Raw genomic sequence first — 24,920 nt, forward strand, 5'->3', positions numbered from 1 at the left:
CTACTAGATATCTCCAAATAATAAATAAAACACTAGGGTCAGGCAATACAGTCATTTATTTATTGACTGAAACAAGCAAAAGTAACCCCAGACATAACGGCCACCACTTGAGCAATACAAATCAATTGTACTGAAGAACAGGGAACATTTCTTTCTCACCCCCCACCCCACCTCCACAAACAACAATAGAAATACCAGAGTCCCAGGAGAAGAGGGTTTGAAGGAGAAAATTATCCAAGGTGTTTATAATGAGTTGAAAAGGTGTAATGTATAGTACTAAAAATCATTAGCTAATTTACCAGCATCACAATCACTTCAAAAATACTTTCATTGTTCCATCTCTAACAGGTACCAAATATAGTGCTGTTTAACAGCAATTTCAATATATTAACAACTGTCCTCTGCTGAGGCAGAACAGCAATTTTTATAGTATATTAAATTTGAGACTGCAGATAGAAACAAGGGTCACATGTAATAAGATGTTAACATTAAAATCTGCTCTATTAGATGAAAGGGGCAGGCAGGGGAGAAGCCAAAATACTCCAGAATGCCTCACAGTTACTGTACTTCTGTAGCAATCAAGCAATTCATTCTGTTTTGGTATCTCTGCATCAAACTGGTACAGTAACACAAAAATCTATTTGCTCATGGTAATAAATCTGAACATGAAACGGTGTATTCATAAGCCCATTAATAAATGGACCACAAAAAACCTTGACCTCCTGCTCATATGTGGACATTTAAATACATTGTTCATCAAAGGCCAGCAAAAAAACAAATATAATGCATGCAGATCACAATAGCTGCTAAACCACTCAGTCTTCCTCACAACAGTTAAAATATGAGTAAGGCATTCTAGATTTAGAGAAAACATTAGGAGGCCATAGTTTTGCAGGCAAGGAGACCTTTTATTTTAATCCATTAAAATAACCCAAAATAGTCAGCAGGTGGCCACATCTATCCATGTTTCATTAAAATCACATAAACCCTAAGTACAAAAGCACCACTGATTATTGCTCTAGAAAAACAGCATGAAAAATTCAAATACACACAGTAAAAACACCACCATATGCACAAGACTTAATTTCTCAAAGCAAGTGTATGGAATGCTGATCCAATTTTACACACACTTTCCAATGCTAAATTGATATTTATATTACTTGCCAACAATGGAAATTTCTAAAAGCATGGTTATGAGAAGGGAAATGTTCATATATAGTTTAATATGTCAACTATCAGTCCTAAAAAAATTAGCATTTACAAAATACTTGATAAAAATATCTTTTAAAAGTTGTCCAAGAGGTACATAAAATCAACCCAAAATTTTCATGATAATTCATTCGCTCTTGTCACCTAGAGTTTCAGTTTTCTGTGCCTGTGAAAGGAAAAAAAAAAGAACATAATTACTATAGTAAATTATCATTATGCATATAAAAAACCCACACTAACACTTTTTCCTTTGATGCATTATTTTCAACAGCTCAATGTCAAATCTATTTCAGTGTTACGTTCACACATACAAAACAGGTACATACACACACTTTTCTTCAGTTATTGGTCCCAGCTTTTCAAAAGCCATAGAAGCCTTACCTGTCAGCTTCCATTGTTCATAATGAAAAGCACCACACAACTATCTGTTTCTATTCACTGCACACATGCAGAAAGCTCTACCGTACCCTTAACTTTCACTGTTTCAATCTGCCCTTTTACTGACAGTGTGCTGGGTGGGGCACCTCTGGATGTTGAAACACTAACAGTTGAGCGAGAGATGCGAATCTGTAATAACATTATGGGCAATAAAAAGAAACATTATGAACATGCTATCAATGGCTGAAAGATTGAATAATTAAAAAACACTGATTCAATCAGTGGAAGGTGTGTGTGGAAAGTACCTCTTCAGCTTTATTTTCACCGTTTTCAGATGGTGTAGTACCTTCCTTTGCAGCTTCTTGCTTTTCATCCTTCTTCCCTTTAGCACCTTTGTTAGCCTTTGTCCCGGGTTCCTTCTGACAAAGGATCAAAAACATGAAGATAGCGTGCATCATTTTCTGTGAATGTCCCTATAAACTAAATATTAAAATAGCACCGAAGCATATCTGATGAACTAAACAGAATTCCAGCCACCTCTCTAAAAGTAGCCCAGAGCACTTTTAACTGTAACTACAATTGCTGACAGCACGAACAAATTTAACTGAGTAGTGTTCTCTAATTTGCTCTCAATTTACAGACATTAACATATTTTACTTTGGTAGAATTGATTTGAAAAAAAACCGAAACAATATATTGCCCATAAAGGAACAAGGAATGAACAAGGACATGCACCATCCATGGATTTGCATAAGTTTTTTTTAGGATTTGTCACTGGATATTTAAATTAGTCCTGGGTTAACATTTTAAGATTTTTCCATCCTTCCCTTTGCTCCAACCTCCTTGACCCAAACTGATAACTACTGCTGTCAACTTCAACTGGGATATAAGAGTCAAGCTTCCTTTTATCAAGAAAAGTACTACATTCTATTTTTAATCTTTTACTTGGGAGTGCAAATATTCCACGTAAAATAATTTTCAAATAAAAACAAATCAAAGAATTTAAGTTTACATCTCTGCACATTTGCTACCTTTGAACACTAGAAATACATGAAGTTACTTACAATATAACATTACATACAATTCTTTCTTAGTTCATCCAAAATATAAACTTAATTGTTTTTCCTTTAAAAGTTTCACAAATCTATACAGGCATATGCTAAACCAGTTCCTAATTTTATAGTTTGGTTATAAAGGAGCCCCAAATTCCTGATATAGGCCTCAAATATATGCCTGTCTTGTGACTGACGCATACTGAAGCCATGATGTCAAACCCATAGCCACATGTAATGAACATTATAAAAACCTACCCCATTCTTTTTAAATAAACCTCTCCCCTCCTCACTATAAATTACTCCCTGTTCCACATTCTATATCAAACACATGTGGAAAAGACAGGATAAAATGAATGGTACTCTGTCAGCAATTTCAGTCGATAGTGCAGACCCAAAAATGTTCCATATCACAGAATTACAAACCCACACTTGAAAAAAATATTACAATATTCAGTTCAAGTAAAGACACCCCTTTGATTCTTAAAGGGGCACAGTGAGGAATGCTAAAGCAAGTTTTGTTTTCTCTGGTATAATAGTTGTGATTTTTTTGCATTCTCCCTGGCCCAACATTAATCTATGATTTTTTTTAAATGCCTTTCTAGGATATCTCTAAGTAGTATCTAAAATAAGTGACTTACTGGGGAAGGATTTTCATTTCAATTCTAGTTTGGCGTAGAAAAACAAAACCACCCAATTTAAATACATCTTTAATTTCACCTTTATTTAAAATCTTACAATCTTAGTGATGGCTTCATTTACATAAGAAATCACGGATAAGAGCTTCTCATTACTGCATGGAGTCCTCTTCATTTAGTCAAGCAAAGAGATTAGCACAAAGCAAAGTGACATGTTACTGTGGGACTTTTCAGGCCTTAGTTTGAAAGTGAATCTATCCTGATCAACTCTGCCACCTCCAAGACAAGCGAGCTCCATCTTTAAAGAGCAAAAGCCCTTTCTGTGTGCATGTAAGAGGACATCTCTCTATTTTAACTACAATAGATGTCATGGGATGAGGAGGGTCTTTCTTTTTTTTTTTTTTGGAAAAGAAATTGTGGTTGATTCAGAAATAAACCATGAATACTTAAAAATGGTATAATGAATCTTACAATGCAAAGGAGAAAAATGCATGGTTACTTAGTTATAGCAATTTAAGTCAGAGGAATTTTACCTTAGTGGTTTTCCTTGGTTTGGGTTCAGGTTTTGGTGGAGCAGGTTTCTATAAAACATGTTCAGTTACACAACATATACAATGTGCTAGATAATTTACCACCATGCTTCCACCCGCACCTTTCCTTAGTTCCTAGTCAATGGCATGCAACTTTTAAGACTAGGGAGAATCTCACTGTGTAGATATACCTTACCCAGTCTTAGGCTTTACTATAGCATGCATCATCATAGGCTAACCAGGTCAAGGAATCAATGTAATTTGGGGTTCATTTTAAAATCCAAGCAGGGAGTATGGAGTGGGACATCATAAACCCTGCTTGCTGTCACCATCTTAAAGGAAAGATCTTGGCCTACCTTTTCCAACATTACTAGAACTCTGGGAGGTTCTTCCTCTCCACTCCTTGTGAAGTGAGTTTATTTTTTTCTGAGAGAGCTCCCTCATACTCATACACATACACATACCATAAACAAATTTACTAGAAAAGGAATAAGAGGAGACTTAGTTCCCACCTATCCTTCCATCCACACCGAAAAAAGACCAAAACTGACTCGCATCCCAAACTATTCAGAGGCATCAAATCAAGCTATGCTGGACCGTTCCCTCCTCTAAAAGAAGAATATTAATTTCTACAACCAGCATCTGTCAGGAGATACAGCTAGCTACCAGGAGTGCTGAGTCAGTGGTGCAGGCAGCAACATAATAGTGAGAGAAGTAGGACATAGGTCTGTTCAGGAGCTAATTTTAATAAAACCAACTGCAAACAAACATCCTTCCTTCAAACATGCTTAATGCTCTTTTAAGAATAAGATCTGAAGCAATAAAGTGACAATCTTATCAGTCTGGGATAAGAAAGTGTGCGTCTGGGAAAGCAGACACCAACAACTCTTACAAATACTTACAGCTGACAATCTTGCTGATCGTCTTGTGGGCTATAAGAGAAAGAAAGAAAAATGGCTTTTATAGGCTGGTGATCATTTTCAAACCAAGGCAAAAATCTGTCACTCATTTGGTAACAAAATAAAATGCAGTTCCAGGATAGCAAAAGGGTTCCACATATACTGGACCTTTAACATTTTAAAGGGATGGGGTGAAGTTGAAATCTAGTCTCTTGTTGAATTTCCAGTGACGCTACCTGCTTCAAACGTATCAGTATTTGTAAATTTTACAGTAACATTCCAGTAACAATTTATAATCATGTCTCTCTCCTTTGTTGCTATGTGAAAGGTCTATAAACAGGACAGAATGGCTGACTGCTGGGAGAACACTAAAACTGACACTAGAGAGGGCTGTCAAGGGCACAACACAAATGAGCTGAAAATATTCTGAATAATATTTTCTCTAAACTAGCAGGAGCTATTTTACCATGAGGCAAAATATTTCACAAAAACGCAAGCTAAATTGATAGGGTTCCTTTATAGAGGAAGTCATATCCTAGAATTTAAAAAACAAATTAGAGGCCCAATCCTACACAGAAGTTGTTTAGCACAGAACAAGTTGCAGATTCAGAAAAGAAATATTTTATTTAACTTTTGTTTTTTCCTGTTTAAAGAAAACTGAGAGGGATTTTTGTTTTTTCATATTACTTTTCTTTTTTTAAAGGTCCAGTGCAGAAGAAAAGGAAGCCTGGAAAAGCTTTGAGTTTGTCAGCCTGTTCTCCACTCCAAAGAGTGTGCTACAAATACATGCGAGTTCAGGACCTGGTTCCATAGCACTGTAATGAATTTCAGTTAAAATTTGGTCTATACAACAAAACTGAATTCCGTTTTTAATCAATAAAAGGACAACGGTATTATAACCAGCCCCAACTACGAGAGGGTCTAAAAGTAAACTGAAGAAGCCTTTTTTAAAATAAAGACGTGTATGTTCTGAAGATGTCATCATCTGAAATACATTATTTACACCCCATGGTTCTCTAGGAAGTGTTTGATCATCACAAGGTGGGAATAAGACAGTTTGCATTAAAATCATATTTTTGAAAAACAAATGAATTTTCATATACCCAGGCTTTACCTAATGATCTGCTACACTTAGGGGTTTGCAATGACAGTAAGAGTACAGAGAGTTTACTACATTTTTTTAAATATTCCCAGAGTTTAAGGGCTTGGTTGTTTAAATCGTTCATCCTGCTTTACTTAAAAGTTGTCATATCTGACTGTCAATTATGTGAACTAAGCTGTAGAGGCTACGTACACAGAGCTAAACTGTCTTCATGAACAAAGCCAAAAAATAGCTTTTCTACTGTAGTTTTTTTCTATAGCATCCATAGCCATTGTATCTATTCTTGACTTCAAGTCTATTTCAAGTATTGTCACATTTCAGGGAGAACATGCTCCTTAGAATTCTAACAGATTTTTGCAAGCTCCTGGTAAGGAAATAGAAATGTTCATTCTTTATACTGGACATCAATAGACAATGGTTTCTCTCAAATCTTTCTAGGAAAAGAAAAATCTGAGCACTTTCTCTATTCTGTTTTGAGGAAATACTATTTGAATTGTGATAGAAGATAATTTAAACACACAAAAATATGTTAGTTACATTAAATTTAAGATTTGTCTGAGGTGTTTCCTTTAATTGCCTTTTCATATTTTATACAACAGAAAGTACATACATCTCTCAATTGCACTAATTTGTGTACAGACAACCATCTCTCTTCCTGATCTTCTATGAAATTTCATAGGAAGATACTGCTACTGAGTACCCAGAAACCAAGATACTCTTTTCACATCTTTATACTTTCCAAGGCTAACCTGTTCCCTTCAGAGCTCAGGATGCAACTTAACAATTGTTTAAAACCTCGTGCCTCTTCCTTTTCTAAAAGACAGAGGCTCAGGTCAGCTACTTGACTTGGCTCCGTAAATTGTACATTTTTCAAAGTCTTACAGTTTATGTTCCAACTCAAGTTTTCAGTTCAAATATGTATTTGGGAAAAACATTCAAAGCTTTTAAAGAAAGAGGAAATTCACTTGAATATTCACTTAGCTTTTAAACTCAAAGTATTAAAACATTCTTTTGGGGTTAAAAACAACATAAAACAAAGAAACAAAACTCCTTGATGTGGAAATCCTTCCTTCCCTTTCTCCTTCAAACCCAGACTAACTGCAACTGAAATATACCTCATGTAAAAATGAGACCTATGATTAGTCAGCCCATAAGGATTAGATCTTTCCAAATCTGCCATGATTAAAGTAACATTATTCTCATAGTGAGGGATTTTTATAAGTGGCTCCTTAGGGAGTGGCATACACTGTTATGTCTTGTAAATCTGTGGAAAATAATTAAAACTACAGTATATGAAAAACTGGAAAACTTGCCTCTTGTTTAGTTACTTTTGCTGCATCCTTGCCCTCAGCACCCTCTGGAGACTAGAAAGAAAAGGTTAAATCAATCAGTTATTTTGTTATGCATCTATAAAAACGGCGTGGTAACATAGATTACAATCAAGTTTAAGTTTTTTCCATTTATATACCACAAAAACTGAATACCAGTTTAAAAACAAAACATTTTTTTCAGCAGATTCGCAAGTTAGTTTCAATTACAAACCAGGTTGACCAAAACCATTTGAGACTTCCTGAACAAGACACATATGACCTATTACCAGCCAGGGTTGGGACATCAGCTACCTAGCAGCAGGTAGATACCTAAAAACCCTGCATCAGTGACCATTCCAGGCAATTAACAAAGAGCATCTGCAGACTCCAATGGGAGCTCCATCGAGTCAGCAATTGGTAGGATGGTGGCAGGAAGAGGAGTCTTGAGATTTATCTAATAGGAATTTTAAGAACCCCTGAGAAATCTACTACTCTTCCTCTCACATATGTGCTCTGTTAGCAATTAGGAAAGCAAGAAGCCAACAACAAAAACATACTGAAATAAGAAAATGCCACACGTAAATATTTCAAGAAAATGTAACAGACTTCCTCAATCTTTTTTTGCCTAAGACTACTAGGAATTTGGTCACCTCATCTATACACCCTCCATTACAAACAGTTCAAGTTAAAGAACTGTCTGGAGTCTGACAGGAAAACTCAGAGCAAAAACTAATGCTTCCTAAACTAATGCCTGCCTCATAGGAAGTTTTTCCCTTGCCTGGTTTTACCTAAAATAAAGAGGGGCCATTTGATCCCTCATTATGTATGCAGAACTATAGGTGTGGACTATATTTTACCTTTTGACGATTACAAGCTCTTTAGGGTCTTATAATCTAAACAGACACTTTGTGGAGAAGTCAGGCATAGAAATTAGGGAAAAACAGGCGATGTCTACCAGAAATGAGACCAGCACTTTGAGGCAAACATTATTAACGTTTTTGTTATTTTCTGGTTAGAGAGCAGACAATTCAGTATTATATAAAGTATTTTTCTTGGAGGGATTTTTTTTTTGTAGTTGGGTTATTATTTGCATTTTGTTTTCTGATCAGGTACAGGGACAGGAGCAGACAAGACTGAAGTAGAGGTTTGGAATAAAAAGCTAACCAAAGCAAACTAGTTTTGTAAAGGAATTTGGAGAATAGGGCAGTGTTGCTTGGGGCACAGAAAGCAAAGAGGCATGCTAGAGGCATGCTAGTTCGTAACAGAGTTGCCTGATCTTTTCTCTTGTTCTGTTACTGGACTATAAAAGGCTTGCAGAAGAGTACTGACAACCCTGTCCCCTACCAGTGAAGTCATAAATAGCGAATGAATGTGACTTTGTAGCTGTAACATATGCCCTCCTGATGAAAAAGAAAGCTTACCACAACAGCAGCTGGTAAAAGGGAAACTAGGACTGGTTGTTTAAGCAACGAGAAACAGCAGGAAATTAAGCAGCACTGCACAGAGCAGGGCAGCAGAGCTGCTAGAAAAGCAACAGATTAAGGCATCCAAAATGGAGTCTGGCCATTTCCTCAGCCACTTGGGTTCTCCCCAGCCCACAGTGGTGGTGTTCTCAGATAACTGAAAGACTTTCAGAAAATGATGGTGAGCGCTGTAATCACAAACACAGTTGCAGGATGCTGCTATCTAGGTGGATGAGAACTCAGAGGCCAAACAAGAAATTCACCATAAGGAGACTGAAGCCAATTCTAAATCACACTAAGAGCGATTTACATTGTCTCCTAAAACCAGAGCAATGTAAAATGAGTATGCACTGTAAGGAAGATGAGGCAAGGGACATCTGGCTTTGTTAATGATCTATTTTATTATTGCCCCTGTCAATACTTATCCCGATACTACCATGGAGGGATTTAAATTCAGGTGATGTAAATATAAAAGTAAAGCCCTAATTTTAATCAGTTCTTCAATTTGTGCTTCAGTTATTTTCTAAAGAAAGGTGCATTTTTACTGCTTGATATAGCATTAAAACATGTAGATTTACAACTAAAGAGAGCCTTTACACTAGATTTTTTGCTGCTCCATTTTGATACAGTATAGGGAGATTATACTATGATTACATATATTTATTTAAACAAATATATAGCTTATTTTTAAAATGTTTATTAATTTTACATTTTTAGTGACAGAAAACAGTGAATAATATCTTGCTTATTTTCCTAGATAATAATTAAACTTTGCTTGTGATTTGTATCAAGCAGCTGCATTAAAATGCATGCATCAGACCACCCATATGGGCTCAATCGATACAAAGGAGATATGGCAGTGTCTCCTGCTGGAGTCAGAGACCAGATCCCAAAACCCACAACGACTCTGCCAGTCTCTTAAGTCCAAAAGCACAGACCCTGGGTTTCCCATACAATGAAGCCCAATATATGACCTATTTTGCCATATTTACAAAGCTTAAACTCCCAAATTACAATCAGAGTAAAAATATTTTTTTTACATAAAACCCCCCAAAAAACAGAGCCTGTAACTCAGTATTTTTTTTAAAAATAGAAGCTCATGGATTCAGAGAATTTATTTAAATGTTATAAGAAGCAGTTTAGTTCTTAATATCTTGTGTTAAATTTAGATTTCGTTTAAAATAAGTCATTAAATAAGTCTTCAAAATAAATTTAAATGAAATAAGAAAAATCCTATTTAAATAAAAATTCTGATTTAAATTTTTTAAAAGATTTTTAAAATTAATATATATCAATTTTACCAACCTTGCTTAATAAAGCTTTGAAGTTGTATACTTAGTTTGCTTTCTTTTTCTTAGTTTAAAATGTTATCACATGCACTCCCCCCCAAGAAGTCTTAATGCCACCTTCTTGATACTGTGCTCTAGTAAATAATATAGCTTATTGATGGCAATTTATTTACTTGAAAATCAGACTACATTTTTACATTAACAAAAACAAAAATAACTAGAAAATACAATGGTGATTTCAGGAACCAAATCACCTTGTCCATTTTTAGCAAGAATGGGTGAAATAGACACAAATCCATTTGAAACAACCCTTAAACGTAATTTAATAATTCATCTCCACAAGCACCACAAGTTCAGAGCTCCATGATGACCCCTAAGGAACTCCAATTTCAAAGTAGTTGAGTTTAGTGCTAAAGAACTCATTCCTCCCCCAGATTTTTCCACGTGAGGTAATGCTATGGCTCACAGTATTTAACCTGACACCCTAATCTGTCACACTGATGTGTATTCTAACTACTCTGCCTTGTTTATGAGGTAAACTAGTCAGGGAAGGCACTCCTTTGCAAATTTTGTATAGCACTAAGCTCACTGATAGCATACAGTTATTCAAAAGGACAATATTCTTCCTACACAGCAAACCCTCAGCATGCCCATATTACAGTACCATTCATAGGCCTACTATATTAGGCCAGCCATTCTTAACTAGGGTGCTGCAACACCCTGAGGTGCCTTGAGATCTTTTCAGGAGTGACATGGGATGCCACACACAATACTGGCACTGTTAGTTCTGCAAACTTGACTTACAAGATAAACCCAGTGATTTCGAATAAGAAGTCAGTGTTGAAAAACAAAATCTGAACTGTCGTGGTCTTTCTGAGCTCTCTGCAACAGAAATACTGCTCTATTACTTTTCCATAGTCAAAAAATGAGCGAAAGCTAAGAGCTGGTATTTTCTGAGGAGTGCCTTGGGTCTAAAATGGTTAGGAACCACTGCATTAGGTACCACCTGAATACACAAAACAGACTACGTATTCTTTGGGACAGACACCCAAATCAGGGTAAAGAGTTTATTATAAAAGCACATGAGGGCACACAGATAGTAGCACCTTGCATACTACTACAGATTGGGCATCTGAATCATCAAGTTTGTGTTTAGTGTGGCACCAGTTAAACTTTACAGAATCATATAGATTTAGTACCTCCAAATTAACCTGGAGGCCTGTATGCAAACTAGTGATCAGGAAAAACTTTACAAAAAATTCACACACACACATACATGCTCTGAATTATAAAAGCAAGGGATCTTTGCTGAATAACCTTGCCAAAATAGACATACAGATAAATAATTTCTGTTGAGGTGCTGCATGTCACACATTTTGGAAGAACAGAGACTACTGATTCTTGCTCTGTGGAGTCCTTATATAGGGCACTGGTGCTGTAACAGTGCAGCACCAGCACACCAGCAAGTTAAAAAATAATAGAAGCATGGAACTAGAAGGGGCTTCCAGACCCACTGGGTCCAGTCCCCTGTAGGTAAATTTTTACCCAAGGAATCCCCAAAATCATCATTCTGAAACCCTGGGGATCTTTAAGAAGAGGCTTGATGACTACCTGGCTGGACTCATTTGAGTCCAGTCTTTTTCTCCCGCCCGGGGGGGGGGGGGTCGGGCTTGAAGATCTACAAGGTTCCTTCCGACCATACTTCTATGATTCTATGAAACCTCACATACATACAACAGCAAGGCATCCAATCAGAAAACATCAACAACACCTTACAACATTCCAAAGTGGAAAGCAGTGGAGAGAAGGGCACTGCCAATGCCCTGAACTTAATTCCACAGACAGACTCATTGGGTACCCTACATCAAGGGTAGGAAAAATGCAACCCGGGAGCCGGATGCAGGCCCGGCCCGCCAGACCATTTCGCAACCCGGCCCGCCAGACCATTCTATCTGGCCCACGGGGCCCCTAAAAAATTTAGAAAATTAATACTCATCTGCCCTGGGCTTCCTGTCATGCAGCTCTTGATGGCTTGCCAAAACTCAGTAAGTGGCCCTCTGCCCAAAATAATTGCCCACACCTGATCTACATGTTGATCAACGCGCTTTTGCTACTGTGCATTAAATTTAGTACCTCTAATGCAAGGTACTAACTAAACACGCATTAGGCTGCCCCAATGTGCAGTAGTGAAAGCATACCCTTTTTTTAGTCAGAGAAGGTTCTCTGGGTAAATCTAATATCTTTTATGAGACCAAGTGAATAATTGGAAAAATTGTGTTTTGTTAGTGATGCTTAATGCTCAGTAGCCTAATTTTACTATATGTTAGCATATTGGCATGGTTCTTGCTGTAACACTCTAATGTGTAATAAAATAGGCTACTGCGTAAAAAAGCACATGTGTAGATGCACCTACTGGTTATCAAACCAAGAACTCCCTCCCTATCCTGTACTATTCCTTGTACAAACTTAACAACTTCAATCTTAAACCTGTTCAGGGTTTTAAGGATGAATGCAATGAAATAATGTGTTTTACATATTTTTAATGAATTGCCACTCAATAGCAGTGGCTTCAGTCATGGTTTATAAGGAAATAAAATGAAAAGCTTGACCAATTCAATGCTAAAATCTAAACTTGCTGTAGCTTTACAACAGTAACAAAGTTACTTTCCATCATTGTCCTCAGTGGTACCTTAATACAAGGATGATAGTCTTCTAGTAGATATGGAAGTCACTGATAAGTCTGGAAATGACGGAAAAGGCAATCTGAGATCTGCCTTCTTATTTTTTTGTACTTTCAATAATACCTCAATTTAGATGTCCAAAAGATACTGTAGGATCCCATCAGCAACCAACTTCTGAACAAATATAAACACACTGACTGATTTTAGTAATGTGAACAGTGTATTAAAAGCTAATAAAAAGGGTAGGCCACTGTAAAAATGAATGTTTGATTTATGAAGGATCTTAATATTAGCTGAACACCTAGGCACTGTGTGGTCAGAAATTAATTCTCTCATACCCACATGAATTAACACACACTAATTTCATTCTAAATTCTATGTTATAAATTGGAGATGGAAGGTTCATTAAATCATCTCGTCTAAGCCATACTAGTACATAATTATTAAATCAATAGTATTTCTTTTCAGTGCTTTATCTATTCAAGTGCAAACACATTCCATGCAACAAAAGTTTTGTGGCACAGCTTCAGGATATAATATCTGTATTGTACACCATGATATGATGTCTCACCTCTTCTAACCCCAAACATTTTTCCTGCCAGAAACAAGGAAACAAGCAAGCAAAACAAATACAAACCTCCCCAACCTCTCCCCACCCCCACTCCTTCCCCAAACCAGATTTAGTAAAACTCAGTGGCCAACAACAAGATTTATCACGTCCTCATCACATATCAGAATTACTGCATTTCAGGTCCCTTCTGCCCCTTCCCTCTGCATGTCTTTGTTCAGAAAGGTCCAAGTTTTCAGCTTGGGGAAAATTAAATTAATTGATAATATACCTAAATTGAAAGTCAAGAGAATTACACTAGACTGAACATGGCCCATTGCTTTGTCTCCCCATTCTATTTTCCTTTGCAAGATCTCTTTACTTATTGCCGTATCTTCCTGACAGCTCTGAATGTAGTATCAATTCACAGATTTAAAGTACTATTTCCTGTTTCAAGTTAATATAGACACTAAACTGCCCGTAATTTAACACCAAACAAATCCTGTGACACCTTTCTAGATACTTTTTCTGCACCGGCCACCTATGCAATATCCCATTTATCAATAACTTTTATTTCTCTGACCAGTTTTCAATTAATGCAACAGAGCTCATAGTTCCAAGCAAATCTGAATTAACTGTGCAAGTGAAACTATCACTGTATCCACTCTTTTTTTTTTTTTTTTTTAAACTAAGAGTCAGGTATTAAACCTACCACATTTCTATTATCCTCAAAGGATACTTCACCTACAAGTAGTCCCACTGAACTAACATTTGAAACATATAAAGTTACTTGCCTGATATGCTGCGAATTTAGAACCTTATACTTTAATGTTCCTCAACACACACATTTCTGTGGTATCTAAAGCATTCCATTAATTTTTACTTGCAAATCAGGAGGTGCTACTTCACTGTCAGGGCAGCTAGGATCTGGAACCAACTTCCAAGCGAAGTGGTGCTGGCTCCTACCCTGGGGGTCTTTGAGACAAGGCTTGACAATCACCTTGCTGGGGTTGTTTGACCCCAGTACTCTTTCCTGCCATGGCAGGGGGTCGGCCTTGATGATCTGCTCAGGTCCCTTTCGACCCTACTATGAAACTATTACACACATCTAAGGTTTACAGAATAGTAGGAAATGAACTTGGAAGTTTTAGCCCCTCCTGGGCCTATTCAAGAATTATTTACAAGTCTTCTAATGCTCCATGAAATACTACCTTCCTAAGCTTCCTTCTCCCAGGCAATGTTCCTTTCCTAGTTACCTAAGCAAACATAGTCTACAGTCACCTATATTAAATAAAACACACACTTCACTATAAAAACAAATATACCTGAAATGTTAAAGTATTCATTCTTTACATATATATATATATTTGTTTTGTTTTGTTTAAATTACATATAACAAAAGGTAATACAAAACTTCATTTTTTAGAAGGTAAATCCCTTCATCTTTTATCCATTAAAAGCAGAATGTCTAATTTTCTAATCCTTTAAGGGGATATTGTCAACATCATGAAACTCTTGAAAAGGCAAAAGTATACTTAAAAATGCTTATATGAAATGATAAAAATATTCCTCAAAAGTTCAAGGGGAAAAAAGATTCAGGATCAGAGACTCCATGTCTTCTTTACAGTGTCAAATCAAAGAGATTTAGTATGTATGGTTAGCTTGTATCTATATTACATATACATGAAAATTATATACAGTACGTGTGCCAGTATTACAATCCATTCTTGAGTCAAGAGGTAAGAAAGGTCAATTTTTAAAATTAACATAACAGTGGAATGTTTGTAACTTGAATCTAGCTAGTTGTGCCTTCTCCCAGCACACTAATTGAATTTCTTCTTTAAAATAAACAAACAAATCAGGGCACAGTTCTATTTAATAAATTTAAAAAATAACGCATGTTGTTCTGCTCTAATAAATGTTTTTCTCAAAGAGAAACTTTACTGTAGATTTTTGGTTTGTTATTCCTACTTGAAAAGCTCTAAATGTTCAACTATAAATTTAAGCCACATGGACCCAAAACATGGCATTTTGCAAACTCTGAATTACACCTAATTTAAGATTTATTTAACCAATTATTACTAAACAAACAGCTTACATTTTTTTTATAAGAAATTAAGAGCAAGTGTTCAAAACTTATCTCATTTTAAATAGTCTTTTAGAGGACATTATTTTCTTTATTCAACAACATGAAAAAGTAAAGCAGATCTATATAGAGGCTGCTGTTCATGCTGCCATCTTCTTTAGGAACCAATATTTTCATTCTTGGATGTTTAATCCATATTTCTGCTTCTTAATAAGTGGCTTTATTTTCAGGAGATTCAGGTCCAACAGGAGAGCTGTGGGTGTTCAAGCATATCTGAAAATAGGCAACACGCTGGGGTGAAAGATTTTAGGGTCTCACATTTGAGAATTTTGGCCAAGCTGAAACTCTTGCATGAATATTTGTTCCATAATTTTGTTACTACCAACCTGTTAAAATCAAAATCAGGACCAAAATAACCTAGTGAAGCGATAGTCAAGACTGACAACTATTTAATGCAAGTTCTTTTGGCCACCATTTAAAAAAATAGGCTCCAGTTCTGAAAGCATCGTATCTGTCTGCAGAGCCAGAAATTCAGTTCTTAAGTTTAGACTCTTAAGTCCCTATTTAAATAAAACTGGCTTGATTTTCACAGCACCCTTGTATCCATTAAATCGATCAGCATCTCTGACAATCAAGGTACATCTACAGCCAGTGCTTAAAAACAGATGGAAGGGCTCTACACTTAGAGAACCATACTGGACAACATTCTGGGTTTTATTAAACAATTTATGGGAGGAAATACAAGATAGGACAGAAAGAAAGAGGTGAAAAGAAAAAGAAAACAAAAACAAAATATGATCAAAAGGCAAATATGTAATATTAAAGAATATGTAATATTCTGCCATGAGGAAGAAAGAATGCACTTTTGTAATTATCCTATCTGCTTAGTTTGTCATAGACCAAAGCTGTGCGGTACTATTAGCACATCAGATGCCCAGGGTCAGAGGTAAGTAAGCGCTGAAGGCTCTTTAGCAGCTGGGAATGATATTATCTTGCTTACACTGCCTTTTCCTCTGAAAAAGATATATATCCTCAGATCCAGGACTGCTTCACAAAGAATTCTATGTGCCAGAAAGGGGCTCCATGCTTCCTGGGCATGTCCATCCTGAGGCACCAGCCTGCCTTGGTCAGGATGGGCCCAAGCAAGTCTCATACACCTGCCCATGCAGGCACGTTCAAAACCCAGAAATTTAGTCCCAAAGGGATCGTCCCCAGTGGCCACTCTGAAGCAGAGTTGAAACCAAGGTATCCAGAGCAGTCACAAAGGGACACCTTGGTATAGTCTCACTGGTGCATTTATAGTGCCCATGCAGGACCAGTGGGAGAGGCGTGCTTGCAAAAGGCTCAACCAAGACATGCCACTATCACCAAGTAAGCACCTGAGTCCTTGCTCACTCGCCCTGTTCATAGCCAAGGCAGCAAGACTCTCTTTCCTGTATTTACTACCATACTCTCTGAATTTGCACTCATTCTATATGGCAGATAAGGCAAACCTCAGGATTTTTGTCTCATCACCCAACTGTGTTCCCTCTAGGCCCAAACATGTGATACATTCACACCAGTGTAATTTACTTCCCTGGGCAGCTTGTTTAACTGTCCTACTTTTCTGGCAGCAAATAAATTCATAGATTAACTCAAATAGCTGGCTGACTACCCTATGCAAGCTCTTAAAAATTCTCTTACAATTTATCACCCAAATACTCTTAGTATACCCTTAAATCATGCTGCACCCACTGCCTCTTGGTGGCCCTACTGGGTGATGCTTTGCTGCTTGGCTGATGGTGCTGAGATTTTCTGCCATTTGTATTAGGTGCTCTGTGTAATTAGCATATCTATCGCATCTACCCCATGCAAGGTCATCTCATGGCCAAATAACATCTCATGAAGTGTGTTATCTCATGGATGAATCGAAGTAATCCTGTAGACCAGGGCTATTCAGCTAGCTGCTCAAGGTATGCATGACTTCCTTCACACCCCAGACACCACCAGACTGCCCATGAAGCAGAGGAGAACCCAGGGCATAGGGGCCACTGTACAGCAAGTGGTTTCCAAATCTGCAGTCCTGCACTGGGTGGCCCCCAGCTGCCTAGAAGTTGGACAGTCCTGCTGTAGGCCACCATGACATGGAGAAGAGGCCGCCCTAATTCTACTGATCAGCACGGACCAACTGGCTGCCAAGCGTACAGTTCAGACACTCTAACTTATCAGGCTGTGGATGCCTAGGTGTGGTATGGGTCTTAATTTTCTGAAGGCAGTCACGTAACCCCTGGCACAATTGTGACTCTATTTCACTCTTGGTTAGCATGCAAGGGGCATAGTCTCTTTCCTTTCCCATCTACAATCTCCTTTCCTGTCCCCAAAATTAGTTTAACAGTGTAGGTCACTAGTTAACCGCTGATATGCCCATACATAAATATTTATCTCCGTTTGTGATTAAGGGTGCCATGCATAGTTTACACAATGATCTTGATGTAACATACTCATTTCTTGTGCTGTCAGCAGCTAGCTGCTGGGAGGGATGAAAAGAAGAGGCACTGGTGTGAAAAGATATAAGGGTCCAATACTAAAGTGACCATCCATTTCTTTGGCTACCTCTATGGTTGTTAGGCTCTACTGTACTTTATTTACAGTCATTAAAGGAAAAAAATGGTTCTTAAGAAAAAAAAAGTAATTGAAACAACATAATGCTAGAGAATGATTTCCAAGACATATTGTTACTAGGTTTACCTTCACCCTACACAAATACTATTATAACACTTATAATAATTTCTAGTCTAATGTAATTTCAAGTTACTTTGCTACTACAATATTAAAAATGTTCCCAGAATGTTACTATACATAAATATTGCTCACTAGAAATTTTAGTGGAGAAATTTTGAAGTCCTCTGAGAGAAACTTAATTAATCAGAACATATGTAATCGCAGAACATACATTAGCTATCTTTCATTGTGTATTTGTTTCATTTCATCACTAGGCTAGTTTTATGACACTAATTACCAAAACAGATAATCTCAGATTATGAAATAAGATTTTTCTGTTGGCTTGAAGATCTGCTTTCAAAGAATTTCTGATCCAGTGAAAAACTCAGTACTTTCTAAAATCCTTGTATATAAATGAAATATCTGCACCTGCTCATTTTGAAAAATTTGGAGATGACGACTTGTGATATCCGATGAACTGTAAATAACAACAGGATTTTCTTTACACTTCAATATATATAACCAATTTTTGAATTACTTTAGGTTGATAACTCACTTGAACATTTAGGGGGTGGTGGTATTTCAGAGCAAAATACAACTAAAATTAGTCAGTGGGTGACAGAATCTAAAAAGTGCGAGTAGTTAAAAAGTTGATATATGTTTTTAAAAAATGGCTAATCAATTGCTGGGTTTTTCCATAGCCAACTATAGTTTAAAATTATCTATAAAACCATAATCTAATGATCTTAAAACCAACTCTAACACTAGCATAGTTAAGATATACTCAAGATATAATGCTATCATTAATCCGTTATAGGTTACCAAAAGGATTAAGTGATACAAAAGGTGACCCAGTACATTCATTCTGTTTTTATCTTTTCCATGTTTTAAACACAAATGCTTTGCAACTAGATGCAGAAGAAAATAGCATTACTCCAGCATCTTTTATGCCACGTAACACATGCACTCAGTGTAATATTTGCACTTTTTTCATCTATGTCAAAAGTTTAAGTCTGTTTTTTACTTGTCAGATTGTAACGATTCAAAGAAAGTTTGCTCATGTTTAACACTGGGGAATCAAAGAGTCAATTATAAGACAGACATCTATACAGTGCAGGCTTAACTGGCAGTGATACTTGTAGGGATGATACCTATAGGGAGGTTTGCCAGGGACTTTCTATTATAAGACTGTTTTCAGTTGCTTACAGCTTTTCCAAACATTATCCATTCAGCTTGAACTTTTCCAACCTACAGCACTGCATCTCAAAATGACTTATTTTTTTGCTTTAATTCAGTCATTTCCAAGAATTAAGTTTGGAAAGCAACATACTTTTCCTCTATGCTAAAACTGTCTTAAAATAATTTCATCAAGAAACTCTGAAACCTCCATCCTGTAAATTGCTTAGGGCCCAAAAGAAGCTTTTTTCTACCTCTGGAAAAACATCCAAATATGACCAAGTTATAAGCCTCTGAAATCACTGATAAATGTTTGTTAGAATACAGCAGAAATAGTCTCTAAAGATCGTGTCCCTCATCAGTTTACTTCATGGATAATGAGGCTAACAAGAACTTTTTCTGCTGTCATGCATCCTATCTTCCAGGAGCTTTTGACGTGCTAGGCCAGGGGTAGGCACAATGCAGCCCATGGGTCAGATGCAGCCTGCCAGACCATACTATCTGGCCCATGGGACCCCTAAAAAATTTAGAAAATTAATATTTATCTGTCCCTGGCTGCCTGTCACGCAGCTCTGGATGGCTTGCCAAAACTCAGGAAGCGGCCCGCTGCCTGAAATAAATTGCCCTCCCCTGGGCTAGGCAACGAAGTAAGAGGGAACTGCTCTCAATACTCCTGAATTTTAGAGAATGCTTACACCCAGGTAGGAAACACTGACTGAAATGCAGATGCAAGGATCAAAAAAAGCACAATACCAGGCTAGGGAAGAAAAAAAAAGAGGTGAAAGATCTTCTGCCCACTGGCTCCTAACCTATCAGCATTACAGCACACTCACCTCTGGAACATGAAACTAAGAAATCCCAAATATCAAGGTTGCACTCTTACTAGCAAATCTCTCCGAAATCCACTGACAAAACATATCAATACCATTCCACAGGTTGATCCACATGCTAGGAGAAGGTTGTCATCTTATATCAGTGTTGTTGTAAGCTCAGGATATAGAGGTTTCTGCCATGGGTCTGCAATTTCCAACTCCACTGCCGATACATGTGGGATCAAACGTACCTCTCTACACGATGGAGTATTTTCCCCCCTAAAAATGCTTTTTTTTTTTTTTTAAATGTAGAAAGTTACATTAAAAACCACCATTGAATGATAAAGCCAGAAAGTCAAGCACCTATGATTTAGGAAATGCCAGAAACAAATTTGTAAAGGCAACTTTAATTAGGCCCCTGTATAAAAATACATTATGATATAGCCTTTAACAAAAAGATCCCATACTGCTTTGCCTCTTGCCTCACCCAGGGCACCAGATGACCATCTGAGAAAGAGTCATTTCTGAAAGATCTATGGTTTTACAATGTTGCAAAAGTTAGTAACCATATTTTAAATAAGGCAGAGGATTTTTAAAGGGTAAAACATAGTCCCATGGTTAAGGCTACTGTATTCCATCATGAAGAAAATGATTCTCTCTCTCTCTCTCAGAGTTTCTGGGTGATATTAGGCAAATCACAAACCAAACTCAACACAGCCACTAACTGTGTGTTTGCTACTATCTGCCTAATATGAGATACCAAATTTATGGAAGTTCCCTAGCACTCACAACTGAAGCAGAAATCAAAGGGAGAGGTGCTCTGAAGGGATGAGATGCAAAAAAAAAAAATAGAGCAAGAAGAAAGGCTAAATTTAAGCATTAATCCTCCAAAATTAAGAATCCCAAAGCAAAGTATACTTCTGACAATGGTGACCTTAATTCCTGTGTGCTCAGCTCCCAATATGAACAACATAGATAACATAACCTTCTCACTTCATCAGGGTGCTGTGAAGGCAACTTCATAAGCATTTGTAAAGGAATAAATTATTCTTGTTTTAATGCCATAGAGAAGACAATGCAGAAATTAAAATGTCTGTGTCTAGAGCAAGATTTGATGACGTATGGGAAAGAAATTACAAGAATTAAACTGAATATTGAACAGATATCCATCCATTCAGTAATCACTGTACATACTGAATGAGGCATGGGTCTCATGGAAAAAATACAGCATCATCTTCTTACTAAAGGCTATATATTAACACATCTGTACAGGGGGGACAAAATTTCTAACTCTTCAATACTCAACTTTTCAGTCCTAATATACCTTTTAGTCCTTGAGCACAGGGTCTCTTTTTGTATTAATATACACACTATTTAAAAAAAACATCAACAACAGTTTATAGAACATACAGGGATGTTGTATTAACATACCTTGTTATCTCTTTTAAATGCTCACCACATCTGGCATCAATTCTATTGCAGAAGCTAGCATTTTTGACCACGCTTAGCAAGCAAATGACCTAGCTGAGTCACTAATAGAAAAGTATTCTATTCGTACTTTTTAAAATATCACTATTGTGGTCAAAGATGCTGTGAAATAAATTTTAAAAAATCACACTCAATTAGTCATTACTTTGGGTTGAACCTTCTGTGAAAAAAAAGTTCTCCAAACAGATGCAGACAGCGTCCTATAACTAGATAAATAACAAGCAGAGCACATCTTTATCATTAAAAGACTGCACCAGGGAGCCCCACAGTGCCGCGTAGCTGCCTTACCACAGCACCCCATGTGTGCCAATAAGCTTACTCCCTCAGGCATGCCTATTAGCACATGCCTGGTGGTGCACAAAGCATCCACATTGGGGCACTGCCTGTGTAGAGCCAGGTGCATGGAGCCCTCCCTAGGGAAGTCCTTTGACAGTGAAGACTGAATCATTCTGAAGCAGTCTCAACTACATCTCAGACTCCTGGCTTGACATTGAGCAAGTTACTTGACTTTTTTACCTCTTTCATCATGGATGTACAAATAGTAAGATCAGCAATACTCATTTTAAGTTTCAATGATCATGCTAAAGCCATGTTTTGGCAATCATACCACGCTACTGTTTTGAGTTTATCCTGGGACACATTTAAGTTCCCTGTTTCTCTGCTTATGCAGAGATGTTTTGATATAGCCATTAAAACAGCTGAAGAATTTACTAATTCTAACCTGCCTGGACAGTATTTTTTTTAATTTTTTTTTTCTTTTGTTGTTCAGCCCTAGCTGAAATTAACTCCAAAGATTTCACTGCTACCAGTATCGCCCCAGTGCTCAAGCTTAGCCCACGCTGGCACACTGTTCTCTTTGTGAAAGGTTGTATTCACTTCATTATGTGGTATTACAACAGGCAGTAACACATGTAAAGGTCTCACTAGAAGAGTCCAGAGTTCAACCTCCCTTTGTTCCAAAGCAGTATTTGACACCATCTCAATGAACAAATGTTTTTTTTCACTTGCCCCTTCCAATCTAATTCAGTGACCACTGGGGACCAAAATTTTAGGGAATGCTGAATGTCCTACCAGAGTTGGCTGTGGTAAATTTGCAATATGCATTTCATAATAAAGGGAGTCAAATGATGACTTCTTAAACACAGAAGAGAAAAAAAATAAAAAGATAGAGCACGACTGGTCTTGCAAGTTAGATAAAGTACACATGCATTTTTACTTCTGCGTATGCCCCTTCTGCAATTTTACCATTTATTTGCATGACCCTAAAATTTACATGTTTATATACTCAGTGATCTGTACACTTTTAGGATAAGTAATTTTCCAATTAAATCAGACCTTTGTGATTGAAGATTTTTGTTTTATTGGAAAAGTTCACTTTGCTAATGGACGCACACATCTGCAAAAAGAAACTGACCCATATACTTGATATACTACTTCTAACTCACCTCACATAGGCATTTTATTCCAAAATAAAAGTAACTTTATTTCAGAATAATTACTCAGCTATTATTCTGCTGAATCTATGTCATCAATTTCCTCCTGTAGTCAGGCCCATAGTCTTGCAGCTTTCCAGAGGCATTAACATTTCTGAGCTTCCTTAGATCCAAGGTTTATTAAGAGAAACAACAAAAGTAGACTCATTGTTAGTTGTACTGCATTCCTTTACCATGGAAGGAAAAGACCCAAGTTTAATTTTGCTATCACTGAAAAAATCAGCTGCATCTTTTTTTTTTTTTGAAGGGGAGAATATGTAAGGCTGCCAAAGGGGCAGAAATATAAAATTGGGTATGGGAATAGACATGACAATTTTGCAAGGTTCTAGAGGAAAGTGGTATGCAAACATCACAGGACAGCCTAATTTTCAATCATTACTCAGGAAAGACAGAGCCCTAGAAATGCAGAAATCCTGTAGGCCAGGATGACAGCATATTGAAGAAAACTATACTGTACCCATTAATTTTAAGCAATAAAGTTATTAGTTCCTCACTTTCACCAGGAATAGATTAGTGCACCTTAAGAAAAAGTTAATCTGAAAACCCTCAACAGTGCGCTTGATAATTTTTGAGAGTACTCATGATGTATCAGTGAAAGACTAAAATGGAACTCCTAGCTGTCTGGAAATCACCATCTAATAGTCATTTTTATTAAAACAGATTTAAGATCCAACCACAGTATACATAATGGGAAGGTAACAGCTCACATTCCGCAAATCCCCAATAACATAAGTGACCCTACCTTATTTGGCCTAGTTAATATGAAAAGGCTGCAGTTAGTCTTTTTTTTTTTTAATATATTAGTGTCAAGATTCTCATTACACTTAATTAGTAACTGTAATAAAGAGGGAGGAAAAAAAAGAAAAAAGTTCAAGTCTGGGATTTTAGATGCCTGTTGGAAGTTGGTATCTAAAGTCCTTTCGAAGATCCAAGCCCTACTAAACCTGTCTGGTGGTCACTTGTAATGAACACGCCTTTTAAAAAAATCCTGCAGCTGTTTCCCGAGGCCCAGGCACTGGAAGTGAGTCCTGAACAATGCAGGCACAAATAAACCATGTTTAAAAATTAAATCCTGGAGTTCCTGAAGGACCAGGTGGCTCAGGAGGTCTCACACAGGGATCAAAGCTGTGGCTCATCCCAGTCCTGCCACCTTCTCCAACCCTGGCCGACCACAGCTGCCTCAGGGACTGTCAGGAGTTCCAGAATAGACAATTACAGAAGTTAACATTTAAAGCAAGTGCCTCCTTCCAAGACCCCGGGGCAGCTGGGACCCACCGGGCCGCCGGGCCGGCTCCAAGCCCCCGTGCCCCCATCGCTGGCTGCTGGGACTGCTGCCATCTCCCAAGAGACGCATCTCCTGCAGCCTCCACCCCAGCAAGAGGAGGCCGCGCCTGGCAAGGACAAGCCCAGCCCAGCTTGGCAGTGCCGCCCAAACCAAACCATCCCCTTGCAGGGTGGGCGGGGGCGAAGGGGCAGCAGAAACCGCCCCCCCTCCGCTGTTTTTGAACTCGGTGTCTGCTCCGACGTGTAAGCCGATCTCCGCCCTGCCCGCCCGTGCCGGCTCCTGTCCTGATTGACATGGGAGTGGGTACATACGGGTCTATCACAGGAGGGAGGAGAAGGGTGTAGTTGGTTTTTAAACATGGCTTTTCCTCTCCCCTCCCTCCGCACCAGCCCCGGTGGGACCCTCCCCCGCCGCCGCGGATGGACGAGCCGCTGCCGTGAGTTTGCGAGCAGCAAGTCCTCCTCGGCGACAAAGCTGCAGCTGCTGCATTTTTTTGCGGTGGGGGGAGGGCAGGGACTTGGAGGCTGCGAGCCCCGAGCGCCCCCGCTACAGCCAAGCCAGAGTCCATCGTGCCATGGAGGACCACGGGTTTGCAACAGGCGGCGGCGGGTCCCGGCGCCCGGCCGGAGCACGCAGGCAGGCAGGGAGGGAGGGAGAGATGCCCCCGTCGCGATGAGAGGGGGGACCCCGGGGGGCGCCTCACCTTTCTCTTCGGCATAGTGCCCCGCGCTGCGCCGCCACCGCCGCCGCTGCGAGAGAAAGCGAGGGGGGCCACCAAAAAA

The 24,920-nt window shown here is 38.1% G+C and overlaps 1 protein-coding gene and 1 long non-coding RNA gene across 5 annotated transcripts in view; one reads left to right on the forward strand and one right to left on the reverse strand.

Moving 5' to 3' along the window:
- LOC109311812 overlaps positions 1-5,776 on the forward strand; it is a 29,235-nt gene extending 23,459 nt beyond the window's left edge. The window contains exon 3 of the long non-coding RNA XR_002101623.1: positions 5,410-5,776. This is a non-coding gene — a long non-coding RNA (uncharacterized LOC109311812). The remainder of the gene's footprint in view (positions 1-5,409) is intronic.
- Positions 39-24,914, reverse strand: HMGN3 (high mobility group nucleosomal binding domain 3). Of its 4 annotated transcripts, XM_019537659.1 has the most exons (7): positions 24,129-24,227; positions 7,122-7,172; positions 4,710-4,739; positions 3,811-3,858; positions 1,893-2,006; positions 1,677-1,776; positions 39-1,375 (listed from the first exon to the last, which is right to left on the reverse strand). In XM_019537659.1, the coding sequence occupies exons 1-7, from the start codon at positions 24,189-24,191 to the stop codon at positions 1,362-1,364; spliced, it is 420 nt and encodes a 139-aa protein (XP_019393204.1). In that variant the 5' UTR covers positions 24,192-24,227; the 3' UTR covers positions 39-1,361. The 4 variants fall into 4 exon arrangements, with proteins under 4 accessions (XP_019393204.1, XP_019393206.1, XP_019393205.1 ...); XM_019537661.1 differs by lacking the exon at positions 1,677-1,776; XM_019537660.1 differs by lacking the exons at positions 39-1,375; positions 24,129-24,227 and adding an exon at positions 24,842-24,914 and having other exon boundaries at positions 1,382-1,776.
- Between the last annotated feature and the right edge of the window lie 6 nt (positions 24,915-24,920).

This window comes from Crocodylus porosus, unplaced genomic scaffold (assembly GCF_001723895.1).
Source record: "Crocodylus porosus isolate Cpor-Errol unplaced genomic scaffold, CroPor_comp1, whole genome shotgun sequence".
NCBI lineage: Eukaryota > Metazoa > Chordata > Crocodylia > Crocodylidae > Crocodylus > Crocodylus porosus.